General features: G+C 56.4%; 1 protein-coding gene across 6 annotated transcripts in view; it reads right to left on the bottom strand.

Annotated features, from left to right (window-relative positions):
* ZMIZ1 (zinc finger MIZ-type containing 1) overlaps nucleotides 1–21,592 on the bottom strand; it is a 233,121-nt gene that overhangs the window by 75,114 nt on the left and 136,415 nt on the right. For all 6 annotated transcript variants that reach the window (XM_042959832.1, XM_042959833.1, XM_042959834.1 and 3 more), the window contains one exon: nucleotides 19,835–19,940. In XM_042959832.1, the coding sequence (XP_042815766.1) occupies nucleotides 19,835–19,940 (106 nt within the window). The remainder of the gene's footprint in view (nucleotides 1–19,834; nucleotides 19,941–21,592) is intronic.

Genomic DNA, 21,592 nt, shown 5'->3' with positions numbered 1-21,592 from the left:
GCCCCCGACCCACTGTCTGAGAGAGCACGGGCCAGCGGAGGCAGCCTGTTCAGACAGGAAGCTCAGGCCAGCTAAACAAAGGGGCTGCCTGCCGGAGGTGGTGGGGAGCTCGCCACCCAGGCCTCTAATGAATCTCCTTCCATTGATTTCTGGAGTCGCCTTTGAAGGCAAGGGACGGCCAAGGCAGCTCGAATGTCCGTGCCTCAGCAATCCTGGGGTTTTATTGCCTCTCCCAGGACACAGCTTTGACAGGGGGCTTCCGGAAGGCCCCCGGGTTGGACTGACATAAGCTCCCTGCAGTTGCAAAGGCAATTTCCCTTCCTGCTGGAGCTGTCTGTCTGTCTGCCTGTGCAGCATACCTCCCTGTCTGGGCCCGGGGCAGCTGAATTCCACTTCCGACACACCCCAGACAAAGGCTCAAGCAGGCCCCGGGAGGATGCCCTCCGTTTTTCTCTGAGCAGAAATGAGGCTCAGACAGAGAAAGAGTTAAGGCAACGCACACATTCTGGCCCAAGGCTGGGGGGCGGGGGGGCCGGTGGAGCCGAATGCAGGCTGCCCCAGCAACTGTTGACGCCACTATGCACCCCCCCCCACCACCACTCCAGCCTGCATGGCCTGTTACCACCGACCCTTTTCCCTACAGACCCCTACAGAGTCTCTTCTTGACCACTGGGGATCATGAACTCATGCAGCATTGGAGTGAAGAGCCCCCTAGCTTCACTTCAAATGGGGAAACCGAAGCTCAGAGAGGGGCCTGGCCTTCCTCCAATCACACAGCAAGTCGGTGGGAGAGCCAGGACCAGCCTACGACTTCTGGCTTGTTCCAGAGCCCCAAGCCGTGTCTCCCAATGCTGTGTTCCCACCAAGTGTAGCGTTAAGAACTTGTTCTCCAAACGTGGAGTGCTACACGGATACGAGGGCCTGCTGTTCTAAAGGGCTCCTGTCCATCAGCTGCCTCTTTTTATGAGCCGACGGGATTCGGATATGGAGGGTCTGCCCCACTCTGTCCTCCCTCTCCTCACAGAGAGGCTGGAGGCCAGACTCTGGACCTCTCGGCTCCTTTTCTCATCCACAGTGGGTCACACACATCAGGAAGGTGGGTGGAGGCATTCAATTTGGGCTCAAACGATGGATAGTCGGGGCTGCCTGGGGGGGGTTGGTGACCACCCTGTCACCTGAGGTGTGTGAGCTAAGGATGCGGAAATGCAGAGGGGAGCTCAGACTGGTAGGCTATGACTTCTGTGGCCTTTTCTGCCTTGGGGTGCTCTCATAGGTAAGAGGAGAGAAGCATGCCCAAGCACCTCAGTGTGTTTGGGGCAGCAACAGAGCAGCCCTATGAACCTTCCAGGCCCATTAGAGTTCACCAGGGAACCTTCATCTCCTGGTGGGCTCCTTCCCTCCTCCTGACAGTCCTGAGTGTGAGGACCCTCTCAGTGGCGCCTACCCCTTCTAGCCTCTTGCTGCCAGCCCGCAGCAGCCCAGGGAATCTGGCGGCTTTCTTCGCTCCCCAGTGTGGTCCCAGGTGTCCCCCTGCTCTGGCGGCCGGGGTGGGGGAGCAGTTGGACGTGAGCAGACAGGCCACATAGGAATGTCTGTCTGAGGAAAATCCAAAGTGGCCGCCAAGGCAGGGCAATGAGTGGGAGGCCTGATGTTGAAATCGGGATCTGTAGAGCTGAGCTTGGCAGGTGAGAACAGCACACCCCTCCACCGGAGGCCAAGTCCCCAACCGAAAGATGCTGCCTGGGAAAGAGGCTGGGGCATTGCTGTGTGACCAAGAGCAGGTCACGACCGCTTCCCCATCGAGTGTGGACATCTAGTGCAGATTAGGGGCACCGGACTCCCTAAATCTGAACGGAAGGCCCCTAAAAGAACTACCACAATTGAGCTGACCCCCACGGACCACCTATAAAGGACAAGATGGCTACGGCACACATAATCCTCTCATGGCAAGCCAGTCCCAAGGTGGTGAGCCCACTAAGCCCATTCTTATAAATCTATGTGCCCTGGACCTGTAAACATATCCTTTTTGGTAGACTATGAGCTCCACGAGAGCAGGGGTTTTGTCTATTTTGGTCACTGCTGTATCCCTGGTGGCTCTGTACCTGGCACATAGTAGGTGTTCAACAAGTATCTATTGAATGACAGCTATTCACCAAGGTGTTACCCTATGTTGGCAGGATTTCAGCTATACTTTCGTTATAATTTCCCGTATGCCTTAAGTATTTGTAAAGGGTGTGTATTATTTTTGGGATTAGGAAAAGAACCCCATAAACCACTTTCTTTTTAGAATTAAATGAATCAATCTAAAGTTAAGACTTTTCACCCCAAAAGCTGCTGTGCACAGTCTTGAGAACCAGTAACTCCAGAATCAAGGATAACACAACTTCACGTCACCAGTGGAGCTTCCAAGGCCCGGCTGTGGGTGGCCAGGGGCTGGCCGTGGGCAAAAGGCATTGCCGGAGTCACCATCTGTCCCTTTCTCTCTACACATGGCACCATGCCACCCCAGCAATCTCTTTTCTGGACACCCAGAATAGCATCCACATTGCTTTCTCTGCCTCTGGCCCCTTGGTCCCTCCTCTACCTGCTAAGGTATAATAAAAGGCAAATCTGACCACGTCGCTACCTTACCTAAAACCTTCCCTGGCTCTCCAGCGTTGCCAGGGTCAGGTTCAAGGTTCAAGTTAGAGCTTCCTAGACTGATATTCAAAGCCCTGGAAGTCTCATGCACGGTCTCTGGGAAGGCCCTTTTGTTACCCTCAACCTGGGTTGCTCTTGTCGAGATGCCTGCAGCAAGTCTCTTATAGGCATTTATAAACCCTGGCTTGCCCAGCTTTACTGGAGGTAGGCAGGCTCACTGCAAAAACCCACATGCCAAACAAAGTGTTGCGCAATGACTGGGTGCCAGCCTGTAGCTGGGCGGGGAAACTGCCACAAATCCGGGAGTGACAGAGAAGCTGAACCCTACCCTCCCACCAATCTGGGAGCCGGTCCAGGGGGATGAGGAGCCTGGATCCCTGATGAATCTGAAAGGCGGGGAAAGCCACGGGCCAGCAGCCTGAGTTGGGGTGCTCAAGGCGGGAAAAGAAGTCAGCGCAGGGATCTCAGCCTTGGGGATGCTACGGTTTGAGGCCAAACAGCACTGCCTCTCCCCTGACTCAGTTTCCCCATTTGGGATGTAGGCAGTGTTCTGGGATACATGGCAGGAAGGTACAGTCCTGGGAACCAAGCCAGTGTTTCCACTGCTCCCCCTCAGCAAGGGGAGCCCACGCCTCCCTCGGGCCCCAGACAGACCTGGGAGTGTGGTGTGTAATTGAATTTGGCCTAATTACCTAATTGCGCTGAGGAACAACCAGTACTGACAGAGGCCTCGGGTGTCGGGGGGTAGTTGGAAACCAGGAGCCAAGTGGCAGCCTCCGGATTCCTTAGGCATTCAGGGAAGCCGTGTTAGACACCAGCACCTTCATTTTCCTTAATCTCTCAGTTGCTCGGAACCTTGGGAGGCAGGTGGCATTGTTCCCATTCGACAGGTGAGAAACTGAGGCTCAGAAGCATCTTGTGCAGGGAACACCAAATCCGAAAAAGTAGAGAGGGGATGTGAACCCGCATTCCTTCGGAACCCGGGGCCTTCACAAATGCTGTTCCCTCTGTCTGAAACGCCCTTCTCTGCCCTCCTCTCTGGGACGATCTTCGAAGTCCTTATTGCTAGGGTCATTTCCTCAAGAAAGCCTCTAAGCTGTTCTCTGTAGAACTGATCACAGTGACATCATCACTGGGGGGTGTTTATTCCAAGTCTGTCCTCTCTACCAAGCCTTATGTTCCTAGAGGGCAGGGACCACATCCGCCTCACTCGCACGGTGTCCAGGCATCCAGCACAGGGCCTAGGATGCTGCGGTGCTCAATAAATATTTGCTGAATGAATGGCTGAAAAATCTCTAAATTCCAGGTCTTTTCCAGACATAGTGTGTCGGTTTCCTGCCATCACTGGCCTGGGCCTTTGGAATGGTGGGGGGTGGTGGGGGGGTAGGGTCTCAGCTGCAAAATGTATCGCACCTGGGGCTGTGCCAGGTGTCCCTGAGTCACAGGGAGCTTCACTGATTCCTGCTGGGCAGACACACCCTCCGGGATGGAAGGACAGGACACTCGGTGAGGCCTTGTAGTGAAGGGACAGGCCTAGGGCCACCCAGCTTGCAAACAGAGCCAGAACTGGAAGCCAGGCCTGCTCGAGTGTGGGACCTGGCCTCAACGCCCCTCACCGTGGTCCTCAAATGACAGAGAGAATGAACAAGGCTAACCTACGGAGGACAAGTGCTCAGATCCAAAGGAAAGCAGTTGGATTTCAGGTTTCGTGAAACAAGGCAAGAGACAAGTTATTAGACTTTTCCACAAAGGCATCTCCCACTGGGCTCATTCGCAAGGCAGCCCTGCTCCAGAGACGCGCCAGGCCTCCATTCATCCGGGACCCTGCGCTTGTCAAGCGTCCTTCCTCCTCCTCCTGGAAGGCATCTGCCCCGGAACCCGAGGGTGCAGGTCTGGAGTGGGACTGCCTGAGTCCAAACTCTAGCCCCATCACTTGCTGGCTACATGGCCTTGAGCAAGTCATTAGCAACTCTGAGTCTCAGTTTCCTCCCGATATTTTTGTGGAGGCGAAAGAATGTGTGTGCAGTGTTGTGTTCCGTGTCTGGAACATGTAAGGACTCAGTACAAGTGAACTCTTTGGTTGGTTAGGAGGAGAAAATGATAGCATTAGAGGTTTGGCATGGGATTATCGATAATGGTAGTATTAGCAGTGATAGGAGCTGTTGTGGGAATAATAGTAACGAAACACAGACACTTAACTACACCTATTCCTTATTATTGCATACCTCCTGTTCTCCAAAAGGGCACTGTCTGCCTGCTTCTCCTTCCCTGTCCAACTTACAGTGTCCTCCTCCCTGACCCAGCTTTCCTCCTCTCATGGCTGAGTTTTGGGTGGGAAGGGTGCTATCCTATCCACCCACCTGTTTCGTCTGTTACTGGGAGATGGCAAACGGATACAGGGTTTTCACTACACGCAGGCACAGCTTCCCCCGCATCGTCCCCTCTAATCCTCAACACCTCAACACAAACGACTCTAGCAGGGAGGTATATGGTTAGCTCCATGTCCTGACGCCACAGCTGAGGCTCAGAGAGGTCATGCCAGTTACCTAAAGTGACCCAGCTTGAAAGCAAGGAGAGCAGGATGTAAGCCCAGGGTGGCCTACCTCCATGTTGGATACTTAACCACACGGGTGATTTCTATGCCACACGGTGGCCCGTCTTCTCACCCCCAGCCCCACTCAGGAGCTCCTCAGAAGCACCCTTCCCTGCTGACATGGCCTGAGCCCTCTTTCTGTACTCAGGGAAGGTGATCCAGTCCCACAAACTCTGCAGACTGACTCTTTCCCCTCCCACGAGTCATGGGTCCATCTGTCCCAGTCCTGGTCCCCAACGATTTAAGTCCCATGCCTCCACTGGCCACCCGAGAGCCAGCCGTCAGTCACAGCCAGACTGGCCAGCACTGCGTCTTCAATAAGGGGTGGCTCCATATTAAAAACCTCAGGAGATTTCTCACAGGACTGGAGAAGGCTGCGGTTCTGGGCTTGTGTCTCACACGGCCTCAGGCGGCCCCCCATGCAGCAGCTGCCCCACTGGGGGCGCTGGGTTCTCTGGTCCCCAGACCCACCCTGTATTGTGCATCTGGATGCCAATGCTTTTTGTACGACTCCTGGCTGTGTGGACATGTGAGTGTGATATGGAGCCGAGGCAGCCTTTTCCGCACAAGGAGGAGGCCTAGGACCAGACCCTGAAGCCCAGCCTTGGCCAAACAAAGGGCACAAGTGCCTCAGGGGAAACAGACCCGATCTGTGGGGTCACCTGCCCACTCCCTGACCTTTACAGGGGGCAGTACCTTTCTCCTCCTCTTTCTTTTTCTTATGAGGGAGAAGAACCAGACAGGGGAGGCCTGTCCCCAGGGGCTGGGCACAAGAGGATCTTCCCCTGGAGACTGACAAGGGGCCAAGGGGCTGGTGCTTCCACAGCCGCTGGGCCGGTGGCCAACCGCAGGGGCATCTGGCCGCACTTCCCAGACGCTCGGCTTCCCCATGGACCCCAACAGCAGGCCAGTTCCCATCTGTCCCCGGGGGAGGGGGGGGACGGGTTCCATTTTCTCCCTTCCAAGCCCTTTCACATGCACACACGCAGCCCCTTGCCTCCTTGCCTCCCGGCCTCCCAGCAGACGCTTAATTGGGAGGAAGTGAGTCTAAACATCTGGGGCACACATCTGAGAGTGGGGAGCCTGGAGGAAATGGGAATACAGGCAATTATGTCACTTCCTTGGCGGAGGGTACGTAGGAGGGGGGGCAACCCTACACAGCAGCGGACGTTTCTGGGGGCGCAGCATAGGGCTGGGCTGGGGCAGGACCTGGGGGGTGCACTTGTGGGTGGTGAGCCTGGGGCCTACAAGCAAACGTTGCTGGTGACTCCTGGGCAGGGCTGAGCTGCAGCCCTCGGGCCCAGTGGAGCTGCGGTCCCAAAGGGGAAAGGGGAGACAAAGGAAATGAAGGAGAGAGGGAGAGGGAGGGACAGGGAGGAAAGGAGAGGGGAGAAAGACAGGGAGAGTGGGAGAAAGGAGGGAGGGAGGGAAGTGGAAGGGAGGTGGGGGAGACAAAGGGAGAGGGAGAGAGGGGAAGAGGGGGAGAAAGGACAGAGGCAGAGGACTGTTTTGCTCAGCTTAGAGGGAGGCCTCAGGCATCCGGGAAATGGAGCCTCCCCAAAGGGTGCTCCGAGGAGGCAGGGAGCCCCAGTTCTGATCTCTTCCCAGCCACTGCCCATCCGTGTGACCCTGGGCATGAATTTCACAGTCTGAGCCTCAGTTTCCCCAACTGGAAAAGAGGACAGAATGCCTCCTCACGGGCTGTTTTAAGAGCCAAGGTGCTCAGCTACGTGAAGCGATGGCAGAGCACAGTCTATCTCTGAACCGTCCGATCCCATCTGGGTTGGGAGCTGCCTGCCTGCCTGCCGGAAGTGGCTGGCCCCAGTGGGTTCCACATCACTCCATTTCAGCTTCACCCTCTGCTGATGCGGGTCTATTGACCTTGTCTTTTTCCTGAGCACGGAGGGTCTGTAAACTCCTCGAGGGTACAATTTCCAGGGTTACTCAAGTGCTAATCACACAGTCTGCATATAATAGGGGCCCATGCCCTTTGTTGAAGGGGTGAATTTCGTTTTATCGTTTGCACTGAGTTTCTGTTGTCATAATTATGTGCCTGTTTGAAAGGCAGACTCCTAATTTCACTCCTCCCTCCCAATAACTTCTGTTTCCTGCCAGAAGACAATAGTAGTCTTCATCCCAAACAGGTGAGACTGGGTCCTTTGGAATTCCCTACAGGAGTCCAGCCCCAGGCAGTGTTTCCCACCTGGCCAGCCTCAACAAGCCAGAAAATGTACCCAGGAATATAAAGAAGCAACTGTTAACAGCTCTTCAAGGAAAGTCATTGGCCAGAGTTTCCAAGCTCTGAGGTGCGTTCCTCTCTGGATGCAGGAAGAGCGAGGGCGGCAGGTCTGGCCAAGGTGCCCATGCTTCCTTCCAGCCACTGCCCCGCCACTACCTTGTCCCCAGTGAGGTGGGAATTACCACCTTGCAGAGTCTCCCACTGCAAGACACAAACACCTGGTTGCCTGGGCAGCACCTTGCCAGGGTGATGTGATCCAGATGGTCCCCCGAGAGGCAGCTGGGTTGCCATGGAAACAGAACTGCTGCCGCTCCAGCCAGGAGACCCGGATTCTAGATCTGCTGGACCCCAGGCTTGGAGAAGTGAAGCGATTTGCATAAAGTCACATAGCAAGCAGGGTTCGGAGCCTGTGCTGCAATGCGAGACTTAATCTGAATGATTATGTACAGAGCCCTTCTGAGATGCCGGCTTCTGTTAAGTAGTTTGTGCTGAACATTTCATGAGAGGCTAGGAGATGTGGCCAGGGCAGTGGGGTCACATGTGGCATGGGAGTGATGGAGCTGGGCTGAGCCTCGGTCAGCCTGATCCTGATGCCTAAGCTTAAACCCCTGCCCCATGCCGCCCCTACTCTGGTGTCCAGATCTCGGTTCTGCACGTCCTGAGACCTGTCCTATCCCAGCAGCTAGCTGGCCCCGACTTGAGGGTGGCTGAAAATGCGGAGGCAAGGAGAACTAGGGGCTTACAAGGCCAAGACTCACAGTTTTTAAGGTCTGGCCTCTCCCGAGCCCTAGCTTTGCTGTGCACGCTTACCTGGCCAGCTGATGAGGGGCAGGAGGGCAGGGTCTGTTGGCCAAGAACTTCCTCCCTGAGTTTGCTTGCCAGATACGCCCTGGGGACCAGCCAAGGGGTCACTCACAAAGAACCCGATCCCTAGAGAAAAGGCAAGACCAGGGAAGGGCAGAGGGGCAAGTACTTGGAGTTGCGGCAGGGCCCTGGTCCACCCTTCCTCCCTTTCTCTTGCTTCTTTCCTTCGTCTCTTCAGTCTCAACGAATCAAACATCCATCCACTCAGAGCCATCTATCTAATCGTCCCTCGCTTTGTTAGAAAAGATGTAGGTGACTTTGGGCAAGTGGATACATCTCTTTGTGCCTCAGGTTTCCAGTCTACAAAATGGGTTGGTTCCTTGTGAGGATCAGTGCGGATATTCATAAAATACCCAGCATGGTGGCTGACACGAAGCAGACACTCAACAACCAGTACTCTAAAGGTTGCTTTCTCTCTTGAGAGAATTTTGGGAGGGGCTGCTGGGAAAAAAGAGGCTCTCAAACTTCCCCAGCCCAAGGTACAGACCAAGCTCTGCTGGTAGTGCCTGGCCTCCCTCAGCCAGCCCTCTATGCTCCACTCCTGCAGGCAGCCTGCCTTCCCCTCTGGGGCTCAGCCTCCTCTCCCTGGGGGGGGGGGGGAAGGAAGACATGCTCTTGACCCCACGTGAACCTCTCCTGGAGCCTCAGGAAGGAACTGTCACCCTACTCACCTCTCACCCCTTCAGAGGTGGGTATGGTTTGCATTTACCTCGGCCCTCTCTACACACACAGGTTCTGTATCTCCAGACACAGCGTCAGGCACAGGCTTTTGCGTTTACCTCCAGGTAGAAGAGGCCTCCTAAGACCATCTGAATGCCACCATGTTGGAATAAAATCGCTAACACGCATACAGCACTCACGGTATACCAGGTCCTGTTCTGAGCACCGTACGGATGGTCGCTCACTTAATGCCTACGACGGAGGCATTATTATCATCGACTGAGACAACCATGGCATGGAGCAGCCAAGTGACTTCTTCCCAGGTCACAGAGCTGGTGAATGGGAAGGCTGGGTGGGACTCACATCCAGGCAGGTTGCTCTGGAGTCCATGCTTTTAGTCACTACTCCTCCCTGGGAATGGTTTTTGGGAACAATGTTTGAAATCGGGGCTGACCAGGACATCTCGATTAAAACAGCTGACAGGTACCGAATGCTGACTCTGTGCTGGGTTCTCTGCCACTCACCATCCGTGGGACTCGGAGTGTTGAATAAGCTCAAAGATAGGAGGGTGCTCAACCTACCGACAAGGACAGGTCATTGTCATATACTTAATACCTCTCCCTGCAAGCAATTCAGGTGATCTTGACACGTTCTTGTGAGTCATTAACATGATCTCATTTCAACCTGTTCATAGAGAGTACGGGGCAGCCTGTGGCTTCAGGATCAGATATTCTTGTTTGAGCCACAATTCTGGCTCTTTCGAGCCAAAGGGCCTTGATCACATTACGCAATCTCCCCCAGCCCCGGTTTCCTCATCTGTAAAATGGGTAGACGTGGGTCTGGGATCATCATGCGGGGTAAGTGGGTTCGCGGCTGCTACACACAGTGAGTGCTCCAGTACCAGGAAGATGCTGACCATGTGCTGGCCATCATCGTGACTGAAAGGGGCTGTAAATCAGATTTTTTTGGCCAATCCAGATGCCCTGCCCTGTAAATCTAAAAAGGCAAGGCAGACAGTCCCGGCACCGGCACCATTGTTAATTCCCACCTGTCTGTCTGTCTAACAGAAGGTATTTATAAGGCTGTGGCTGGCAAAGCTTGCTTCAGAAGTCCCACTGCCACCATCACCACCTCGCCTGCTTTCTGCCAAGCTCCCGCTCCATTTCACTCTCACGCCCGCGGATCCCTTGAAATCCCTCCTCTGTTAGTGGGAATGCTAAGCTCCATCTTAAAACTAAAGCTCTGGCTTCCTTAATCCTCTTACCTGGCTCTTTCCTCTGCAGAATTAATTGCTGCCGATGGCTTTATTAACTTCTCGGGCAGCCATGGCATCCTCGGGGCACCCTGGGGCAGTGGGGGTTGTTTTGGCAGGATCCCTGTCCCGAACGTGCCTTTGGGCTCGGGCGGCATGTGGCTGCGGGGTGACAGCCTTGGTGCCTGGAGGGCGGTAACTGTGTTCCTGCATCTCCCAAGAGGCTGTGCCCACCCCTCGGGGGGCACACGCAGAGAAGCAGGGATGCGCTGGCCAGAGCACTGGTCCCACTTCTCCTGCTGAGGCCACCTCCCCCCCCCTCCGGCCCACCTCCTCAGAGCTGCAGTCCCCTCCTCTTTAAATGGAGATAAGCCCGCCCTGAGGATCTCACGGGGCTGGACAAGGGAGGCTGTGTAAAGGGCTGTGTTTGTGTGTAGGATTACTGTCATTTCTCACCCACAGAATGGGAGCATTCATTGATTTCAAATCTCGAGAGCAGAGACTTTGTGTGGTGCATTTATATATGTTTGTAGCCCCCGTGCTTGGCACAGAGTGGGACTGGACAAGATGATCATCATTCCCTGCCCTGAAGATTCCAGTTTAGTATTTTTTCTTTCGAGACGTGTTCTCATGCCCACGACTCCATCATTCATCCTGTAGTCACGAAGGTAGAAAAAACAAGAGAACTCTTTGGACTATGGAGGAAACGGACTTGGGAGGGGCCCAGAGGTGGGGGGGGGCGTGCCCAGGCCCCCTGTGGCCTCGGGCAGCAAGACTATCCTCTTCGACAGGAGCACCCTCAGTGTGGACTAGGACATGTGGCCTCTGCGATGCCTTAGGTAGCCACGGGACCCAATGAGAAAACCACCTACCACGTCAGATCTCTTCCCACTTTTGGGGTGTTGCTATTACAAGGAAGGGACTCCCAATTTCCTAAACCCCCACCTGTCTTTTTAACTGGCAGAGAGCTGGCCCAGGCTGTAGCCATGGACAGGACACCTGTGGCTCCACCCGGACAAGGGGCAGGGGCTCTATCGTCCTGACTTTGACAGTTAGTTTCTAAATGTGGCGAGGAGGAAGGCCAGTCTGCCAGTCAGGGCGGCATAGGAGATGTAAAGTTTCCTCTTGCCATCTCCAACTCGAAGTCAAAATAAGTGAGCAACCATACGAAGGATGCGATTGTCTTAGGAACAGGACTGGAATATGGCAGGGATGCGGCGGACGGGATGCGAACGACGGAAAGGGGGAAAGTGCCCTGCTCCGGCCCTGGGGGTGCCTCGTCACACACCCTCTGCTTACTGTGTGCCCCGACTCTGCCGGGCGTCATCGCCACGGCGAGGGCTGGAGGGTGTCCCCTGACCCCGACCCCACACAGCCCTCCACCAATAATGGCTGCCGGAGGCAGAGTAAATACTTCCTCGTCCTTGCCTCTCAGGCTGAGGGGCGCATTCTCCTGTTTCCCAGAGCTCCCTGGCAGGTGGTCACAGCAGGAACCGTGCTTCACGACACCTTGTCACTGAACTCCTTCCCCTCCCTCTCTTTCCCTGCTTCTCCACCGGTGTTTTCTGGGATTCTCTTTTGAGCCAGAATGTTCGATTTGCAGTTTGCATCAGGGAGAACCCAAACTCAGATACACATCATTTGGTTGAGGAACCTCCGGCAGCCTTGCCTTCTCCTTGGAGGAGCCTCATCCATCCCTCCCTTCCCCTCCCAGACCCCTGCCCCAGTCATGTGGCCTGAGGGTGTGCAGTCCCAGCTGGGGCTCTGGACTGGGGCCGTGAGGGTCCAGGTAGAAGCAGCCCCCTCCTGAGAGGGCTCCGTACGCTGCCTGTCAGGGTCCTGGCCCCCAACCCCCCACTCCGCCCCCTCCGCCTCCCCGCCCTGCATGAGATGATGCCCTCAGCCTTCTGCCCCCCTCTCATGCTGGACAGGCCTGTTAAGCAGATCAGCACCAGCTGGGCCTCAGGCAGCTGTGTCCTTGCACACCCAGGCGCGGTCGGGGAGCCAGCAATGAGCTAATCCCGCAGAAGAGAGGGAGACAGGAAGAATAGCCTCCCGACAGACAAGCAGAGGCCTGCCCCCCGGGGCTCCTGGGGAACCAGAGAGGGCTGCACTGGGAAAACTGCTGAGCCAGCCTGGAGACAAGGGCACTCTCATCTCGCTCCACCCCTGCCAACGCCAGCCAAACGCCAAAGGAACCAACAATGCCCATCGCTGCTTCTGCTTCCAAACAGAAATCTGTGCTCCCCGCAGAAAATGTGGGAAATCAAGTGTCACCCGCCCCTCCCCACCCCTCCAGACAGATCCATTATTTATAAGTTGACATTTTGGTATCTTCTTTTCTGTTTTCTGTTTCCCGTGCACCTGGCTGAGGTCACACTGAACTTACCATTTTGTGTTACCCTTCTAAAAATTAATGTTCTATCCACAAGCATTTCCACATAGTAATTCTTGGGAGACCTGGTTTTTGATGACCGTGGAGTGGCCATCGAAATACCCAGATCTCTTTTCCGGGGCATTGGAGCTGTTTCCAAATCTGTCCTCTCCCATTCTTCCATGGCACTGCCCCGCTCCTCACTGTTCACTCGGGACACCCCAGGGACCATCGTGCTACCCCTCCCCCCCATTCCTTAGCCTGGGAACGCTGTGTCCACAAACTCTGTCACGTGGACTCCTCCCCACTGTTCCCTTTCTCCAAGAGCAGAGTGAGGCCACCCGATCCCAGGCCCCAGCCCTCAGGGAGCTGGGGGAGGGGAGGAGAGCCAGGGGCCACTGGCCCAGGACGACCTACCCCACCTGCTCCCTCAGGGTCACTCGGAAGGGGGACAGCTCCCTGTGCTCCAGATCTGACCATCTGGAGGTCCGATCCCTGCTTCCAGCACCACAAGTCATGCGGCCTGGGTCTGTTTCTCCCCTGTCAGAGCCTTCGTTTCCTCCTCTATAAAGTGGACACGCTGATAAGGGCCCCAGTGGCCTCTCCTACAGCAGTGAATCAGCAGGAGGTGAGCGAGCCTTGTGAACAGGTTTCATCCATTAAACAGGGCTGACCATGAGTCGGTTCCCAGGGGCCTGGTGATGAAATCCAGAGCCCTTTCCTGAGCGGGACCTGCCCTGGAGTGCAGGAGGAAGGAAGCCAAATCCCTCCCCCACACCCCAGCTCTGCTGAGCTCAGATGTGGGGGTGGGGCTGGTGTCCAGGAGGAAGTCTGTCCCCAGCCTTGACAAGGCGCCCAGCCTGGCAGCCTGGCATTTCAAGGGCAAGGGCCCGCCTGCCCTGCTGTTTCTGGGGAAGCCGGCAAGCGTTAACAAATCCCCTGCAATTTGCACCCACCAATCCCGCCTGCTCACTGGGCGGCCGCAAGCCATTTTTCACGCAGAGCTGCGCACAGCTTTGTCTTAGAGAGACAGATCTGGCAGGGTGTCCCTGAATGAGGCCATTTGTCCTCCCTGGTGACGGTGATGGGAAGGTGGCTGCGTGCTCTGGGGTGGGCAGAGGCAGAGGGGGGTGGAGACAGGTCCTGGGGGAGGTGTGAAGGTAGAGACAGAAGCAGAGCCTCTAAGAGAGACCAGGAATGTCCCCACCCCCAGGAGGTCTGAGAGCCCCCATTCAGCCAGGTGGGAGCAAGAAGGATTGTTTTCAAAGACAGAGGGAAATAGTTTACGAGCCTCCTTCTCCTGCTTAAGAGTCCTGGATACAAGTGGTGAAATGACCTGGCTGGCCTCTGATGCCTGTCCCATCCCAACCCTGTGATGGGGGTACGGCGTGCCATGGCTGGGGCCCCCCGGTCGGGGTCTGTGTCTGAGTCCCAGGGCTGCTATACAAGTCGCTACAGAAGGTCTCTTGGGATTGAGAGCTCCAGAGAAGGACCGAGTCCCTCCCGCATGGACCACAGACTGCCAACCTTCCTGATTCTTCACCTTTCAGGCTGGCTGGGGGCCCGGGGCATGTCTCAGTCCCCTTCCCACGAATGTCTCCTCTGGGGGCTGTCAGCACATCAGAGAAGTGGGACCAAGTGGGTGTTTGTCGACACCCCCTCTGCTTGGGTCTCCACGCCAGGACCCGGGCTCAGGCTGCTGTGTTGGGGTGTGAGGGTATGCTTAGAACAGAGGTCAGAAACACATATGTCCACAGGGCCTGGTGGGTTTCCAAATTCGGGAGATGCTTTGGGCATAAGACAATGGGGGAAACACAGAACCCATCTGGGGGGTCAGCCACCACCCAGACTGTCGTGGGTTGTGGGCCCAAGGTTCCCATTCAAAGGAAGACAGGCATTTGACTTGATGGTACAATCTCCCCAAGAGCAAATGTTGGCAACTAATAAGCATTTTTAAAAACCACCAAACATCGGAGCTCAGAAGTCTGCGGGCCACATCCAGCCCACAGGCGGGTGATTGGCAACCGCCCTCTGCTGTCCCTAAGGAAGGCTGGCCTCTTCCTTGGAGTTGTCAGGGGCGGCCTCTTCCGGCCCTCTCCTGAGTTCTCGGGTCTTTTCTCCAAAGCCTTTTGGTCACCTCTCCCAGGACGCCCATACCTGCTGTTCTCTGTGGGTTTCCCCTCTGCCAGCAGCCCAGAGCCTCTCATCTCCCAGACAAGAGCCCAGAGCCATCACCCACCCTCTGCGGGCGACAGGAGGGGCGTGAGGCCAGGCAGAGGGCACCGCAGGCAGGGGCAGGTCCCCCTCCATTCTCTGGGCCCTGGCTTCCCCCCCGCCCCTTCCCTTGGGTTCTGGGGTCAGCTGAGGGGACACAGAGTCACTGAGGCCGGGGACAGCGGCCGAGGCACGCAGAGGGCTCTCGGGGACCTTGAGACATGGCGACCGCCTGCTGCTCGGTGCCGACACAGCCAGCAGGCGTGGGCCCGCTCGGTGCCGCCCGAGGAGGCTGACATTTCCGCGCCGCCTGCCAAGTTGCTGAGGGCTGGCACGCGGCGGCGGGTGGGGGCAGGGGGGCCGCTGCGGCCTCTCGGGGGGCCGAGGGGAGGCACGAGGCAGGTGACCTTCCGCACGGAGGCAGAGGAGGGGCGGGGAGCCCCCCCCCCCACCCCGCCCCAGGACCTTCCCCCCCGAGGAGGCTCCGGGCCGTCGTGCCCGCGTGCGCGTGCTCCGGCGTGCGAGCGCACAGGCTAAAGGCTGCACCAGAACAAAGAGCTGGGGGCTGGGTATCTGAGGGGCCCACGTGGAGACGCCTGACTTGGCGGTTTGCTGCAGTGTCTGCTCTGCGCTCACGCTCCGTCTCTGTCTCTCCCACACACACACACACACACACACACACACACACATGCGCGCACACGCACACGCACCCGCCATGCGGCGCTGCCCCCGGGCCCCAGCTCCTGCTCCTGAGCCCGGCAACGCCGGCGCGCACAGCCCAGCCCAGCCCAGCCCAGCCCAGCGCACCGCCATCCCTCCTGACAAAGCAGCGCTCCTCGCGGCATGATCTCATCCCCACCGGCCCTCGGCCGGCCCCAGCTTGGCCTCCTGACAAGAGAGACAGACACGGAGATGGGGCGGGAGGGGGGCGGGAGGGGGGAGAGGGGAGGCGCACACAGACAGGCACCCAGCCCCCCTGACTCACACACACGCGCGCACACACAGGCATGTGCCCCCACAGACCCCCCCCCCCGCGTTCACCACCACACGTAGGCACACACACACAGACACGCTCACCACCCCACACAGGCACACAGACACATATCCCCGACACACACACACACACACACACACACACACACACACGCTCACTACCACAGACACATACATACACAGACATGCACAGACATACACACATCACATAGGGAGAAAGTCTGAGGGGCACCAGGAAAGGGAGGCAGAGACAGATACAGGACGGCAGAGACCCTCAGAAAGAAAGGGGAGGGAGGGACTAGGAGGGTGAAAACCGCGAGAGCAGGTCAGACACAATGGGAGCTTGGACAGAGTCAGGGAGGAGGGCCAGAGGTAGCGTGGGCTGGCTGTCGGAGCTCTATGGACAGAGCATGTTCTACAACTGCGGCAGCCGGCTGGAAGAGGCCTGGGTGCGCCCGGCTGTGGCCAGTGTGGCCACCGCACCCACACCTGAGGCCCCAGAGACCCTCAGCGCTGCACCCAGAGGTGGGATTACAACAGGTCACACGCAGCCCCCGGAACCTCAGGGAAATGGAGCAGTGAGAAACAACCTTGCTGGGGCAGAAAAAAGCCTTGGAGAGGTAGGGAGCCATGTCAGGGGGAAAAAGGCAGACAGGAGCAGAGAAGGAGGACTGGAAAGTAATATTTATTTGGCACAGGGGTGCCAGGTGTCGGCGGGGCCCTCGCTTAATCCTCATAGGCATCCTGACAGACAAGGCCACAGCTCTGGGAGGTGGGCAACACGGTGAAGACGGGGGCCAGTGTCGGAGCAGCCCCTGGAACTCGGGGTCACTGCTCAGCTCCCCATGGCTTCCGTCCCTCCCATGGTCCTGCCCCTGCCCCTGGCCGACCCTGCATTCTACCGATGAGACCACAGCTTGAAGCCTTCGCCCTCACACTGGTGGCCTGCTTTCCCAGAGGAAGGGCCAAGCAGGGGCATGGCTGGGAACCCGAGTCCTGAGGGCCACATTTCTCGAGGAGGTGGGGGTGAGCTGTGAGAGTGGTTAGTCATGGCTGTCGGTGCCGACAGGGGTTTGCCTCCCAAGAAGGGAATTCGAGTGGTAGCAAAGCTACAGGGACTGCCGGGCCTCCGTGTTCTCAGTTGCAGAATGGGTATATGCTGAGGCCTCCCCTCAGGGGCCTACGGTATATCATACGACTTAGCAGACACAGGGCCTGGGAAAAGGCTCAATACACTGTGAAGAGCTGTGCACAGCCGGGAGTGCAAACAGAGGGCAGAACAAAGCCCTTGTTTCAGGAGAAGCGAGGCTGGAAGATACCACTTAGCAAGGGCAGGGCCACGCTAGAGAGACTTGAACAAAGGAAAGGCCTCTCCCAGATGGAGTAGCCTCCCAGATCCTGCCCAGGAGCACAGGGGCCTCCAAAGTCTAGGTCCAGAGTCAGCTGTGGCGGAGTGGGCAGAGACTGGGCCTGGAGTCAGGAGGCCACGGGTTGAAGTCCCAGCTCTATCATTGACGAGCTGTGGGACAACAGGTAAGTCACAAACCTCTCTGAGCTCCATTTCCTCATCCATAAATACAAAGCTGAGCGTTGCAGCAAAGTATAAGAGAGCACCCAGCACGTACCAGCAGGGCCATGAGAGACCCCCCGAGGGAAGGGCTGCACGGGGACCTGGGCCTCTCCTCCCCAAGGAGGGAGCAGCTGGGGCTTCTGGGAAAGCCCGCTCTCTTGTTTTCCTCCTACCCCTCTGTCCATGCTATCCTTGACTTGGTTTTGCCACTTACACACCCTCTGGGTTTATCCCCTTCTCTCTACTCCACAGGAAGTGGAACCTTCCTGGTCCAGCCACCATCATCCTGATGTCCCCAGCAATCTGCCAACCGGCTCCCTGCATCTACACTGTCCCCCTCCCCTGTGCAATCTGTTCTTCCTTGGTAGCCGGAGCCATCTTTGCAAAAGGAGAATTTAGCCATGTTCTCATCACTCTTAGTACAAAAACCACAACCCTTCAAGACAGGCCCCGTGTGTCTAACTGCTGCTGACTCCTGCCTCTGGGCTCTGGAACCACTGCCCTTGTTTTAGTTCTGCCAAAAAGCCGTGCTTCCTTCTACCTCAGGACCTTTCCTCAGGCTGTCCCCTTTACCTGGGAAGAAGCTCTTCCTCTTTTTCTCTACCTATTCAACACTTCTCAATCTTCAGGTCCCAGGGAAGCCTCCCCCCACCCCTGAGTGGTCTCATAGCATCCCTGACTTTTCCTTGATGGAATTTAGCTCAGCTGGAATTTACACACATGCATATGCACACCCACCCACATACGCCTATGGTTATATGATGTTTTTTCTTTTCTCATAGGCAACGGGTCAGGAAAACCAGAGCCAACCACCTGATTTCATAAATGAGGTTTTATTGGAACTAGCCATACTCACTTGTTTAAATATTGTCTACACTTGCTTTTGTATAGCCCGCAAGGCCGGAGCTCCTTACTGTCCGGCTCTTTACGGAAGTCTGCTGACCTCTGCTCTAAACTGTAAGTTTCCCGAGGTGGGACCATGTCTGTTGCGTTCCTCGTCGGAACCCATACCTGGCCAGGTGCCCGCACAGAGCAGGAGCTTCATAGAGATATGGATATAAATGTTTCTTGGATAAGGAGCAATTTTTGCCTTGTCAAAATTGTATTGACTTGAGTTATTATTAAAACTGCAGAGTCCATCAGGAATAGACGTCACTTATGAGATTCCAAGACCATTTTCTGGCAAGCAGTTCAATACAACAGCGATATCCCAGCACAGGCTGGCACGTCAAGGATCTTAGAGTAGCGACTGGCTAACCATAATTTCACACACCCTGTAAAAGACCTATCGTCCGTGTGCATGGTCTGCAAACATACATGGGGAGGAGCACGAACCCGCATCCGAGAGAGGATAGGTTGAGCAGACTTACGAAAATACATCGTGAGAAGTCTTTTAAACGTTTTCGTTAAGGCTGTTTCTATATATACTCCAAAAAACTGATTGACGAATTCAGAGAAAACGTCTGTTTTATTGTCATACAAAGGAAATAATGGATTTTTTTTTCTTTTCCAATGAATTGCTCCAACATAAAAAAGGTTAACAACATCTAGACGCTGTTTGTTGATGCACACGTGTTTCTAGAACTTACGACGACCCCTGCAGGGTAAGTCTCATTATCATTCCTGCCTTCCCCAGGAGATAAACTGAGGCTCGGAGGCCACACACTCAGCAAGTGACAGGGCTGGGTTGTCCCAGTTCTGTCGGGTGTTAAAGCTTACACAGCACCCCCAACCTTACGCAAGATGCTGCGGATGGTGGGAGATATAAAACTGTATCTTTGGTGTGGTTAAAGCCCTCGCACAGAATGCTGCTAGCACCTTCTGTGGCCTCTGTTTAATATAGGGGCAGGAGGTCCCAAGCAATGACAAAGTTGCAGTGGCTAATACTATGCGGAGTAGGCTTTAGAACCCTGTATGCACTGACTCACTTTCATTTTGTGTTTTAAGTACAAATGTTCTGAATGAATACGGTGGAGTGTCAGGGTTAAGAATGCTGACTCGAGTATAGGTGTAGGCCTAAGCCCCAGCTCTGCCACTTTCCAGCTGTGTGACCTGAGGAACCTCTCCAGCTTCTCTGAGCCTCAGTTTACTGCTCTGTAAAATGGGGATGATCCCAGTGCTTATGCCAAGGGGTCATCGTGGTGATGAAATGAGATGGTGCATGTCTCCCTTTGGCCTGTTGGGGTGTGGTGTGCCTTGGGACCCTCGCGGGCCCCGACGCACCCCCACAGGTAAGCATACTGCCTGAGAGGAGGGGCGGAGCCTCAGCCATGGGCTGCCCAGCCTGGTGGACAAGCTGCTGGTCCCTGGAGGCTCACGCCACATCTGGACGAACCAAGGCACCCGCTGACAGGGGTGGCGTGCAGCCCTGAGTTAGAATCTGGTTATACTCCCACCGCCCAGTGACGTCCGTGGAACCCCCAGCGGTCACCTACCCGCAGACTTCGGAGTGAACTTGTCTCGATTCGCAGCGCACACTGCCAGCAGTCTGTAACCGAGGTCCAGGTCGAACCCTTGCTGTGCTGCCACCCGACTGACCACCTGCGAGCAAGAGGGAGAGGGAGGGCAGAGTGAGTCCCTGCCGGCGCCCGGCTTCCGAGCCCAGAGTGGCACGTGTGTCCGTTTAACAGGTGAGGCAGGTGAGGTGCGCGGGCTAAGGCAGGTCCCCAAGATCAGGCAGAGCTGGGACTCAGATTGTGCCTTGCTCACTCAGCAAACACTGATGAGCACCTCCTCCGTGCCAGGCCCAGGGATCCTGGCCCCTGCCCTCAGGGGTTTCCGGTCGGCTGGTGGGCCTGACCCCAAAGCCCAGGCCCTACAGCTTTCAAGGACTCGATGCGGCCACATTCCAGAAGGCGGCTGGGGGTACTGTACCACCGTGTTTTGGGTGGCTGCAGGCCGGGCCTCTCTTCCCCCACGGCAGTTCCCCAAACTCCCTTCTGAGTCCAGGCCCTCGGGAAGTCTCCTGGCACCTCTTCCCATCCCCTCCCTGAGCGCCTGCACCCTCCCCCCCCATCATGGATGCTCACTGCCCTCACTACTCTAGGCATGGCCCTCACCCAGCAGCTTTGGTTCAGCCCGAGTCAAGATCTGTGCTCGAGGATAAGCACTGGACACGCTGCTCACGGAGCTTCAGCTTCGACAGACCGCTAAGGCTTTTCCAGATGCACACGCCTATGCTCCCCAGTGCTCCGCTCTGGGCCAGGTGACCTGCAGCCTCTCAGACCCCAGCCCAGAGGCTGCAGGACCCTCATGCTCAGCCTGGGGTCTGTACCCGGCGCCATGCACCTGCTCAGCACACGGGAGGCTCCCATAAGCATGTTGATGGAAGCTTGCTAACGGCTGTGTATTTGAAGCCCGGAGGTCCCTTCTTTCTCCTTGAGAACCTCCAAAGTACGGGTCGGAAGGGGGACAGGTGAGGGGCTAGGAGGGCTGACAGTCCCCGGGGGCAGTGTGGGATGGGGTGCTCCTGGGGGACCCACGGACGGCTCTGCAGGCTCACACCTGTCAGGCTTCGCGCCTTCCCCACCCGTTCCCAGGTGTCCTGCCATTGCCAGACCGGCTCCCTCCTGCCCGCCTTCCTCATTAACAGCAGCAAAATTAGGTTTACTTATTAAGAAGGAAGGACCTTGGAAGATGGGAGTCGGTGCAGGCTAAGCAGCTGGGGCGGTTATGGCTGAGTGGGAAAGGAGTGCTCCCAGATGTGGGAGCTCGTTCTTTTGAGAAAGAGAAGACTCCGGCAGCGACAGCAAGCCGTTAGAGACCACCTGCCCCGGAGGCAGGTGCTCAGAGGGCCTCCGGCTGCCATGGGTTTTGGCCCAGCCTCTGTAACCACTGGGATAGCTCTTCATTATCTGTTTTATATTTAAGGGTTCGTTACAAGGGGTCTAGGGCTAGAAAGGTTGGGAAAACAGCTAATCTAGGCCAACCCTCTCATTTAAAAACTATGGATACTTAAGGCCTGGACAGACTGCCCATGGTGAACCAGGGAGGAGCCAGCGGACTCCCCCTTCCCAGGATACCCACAGCCTCTTGGAATGGGCCCCTGTCTCCCTGCACCCCCCCCCCCCCACCTCCTGGGAAGTCCCAGGGCAAGGAGGAAAAAGGACTTCTCAGGTTTGAATGTTTGCTCAGCTTCTCTGCTGCAAACAGAAGTCCCTGACACAGAAGCCTTCTGTTCCCCCGGGCCTCTT

The sequence above is a fragment of the Panthera tigris genome, chromosome D2, assembly GCF_018350195.1.
Source record: "Panthera tigris isolate Pti1 chromosome D2, P.tigris_Pti1_mat1.1, whole genome shotgun sequence".
Taxonomy (NCBI): Eukaryota; Metazoa; Chordata; class Mammalia; order Carnivora; family Felidae; genus Panthera; species Panthera tigris.
This window is presented reverse-complemented; position numbering and strand designations above follow the sequence as displayed.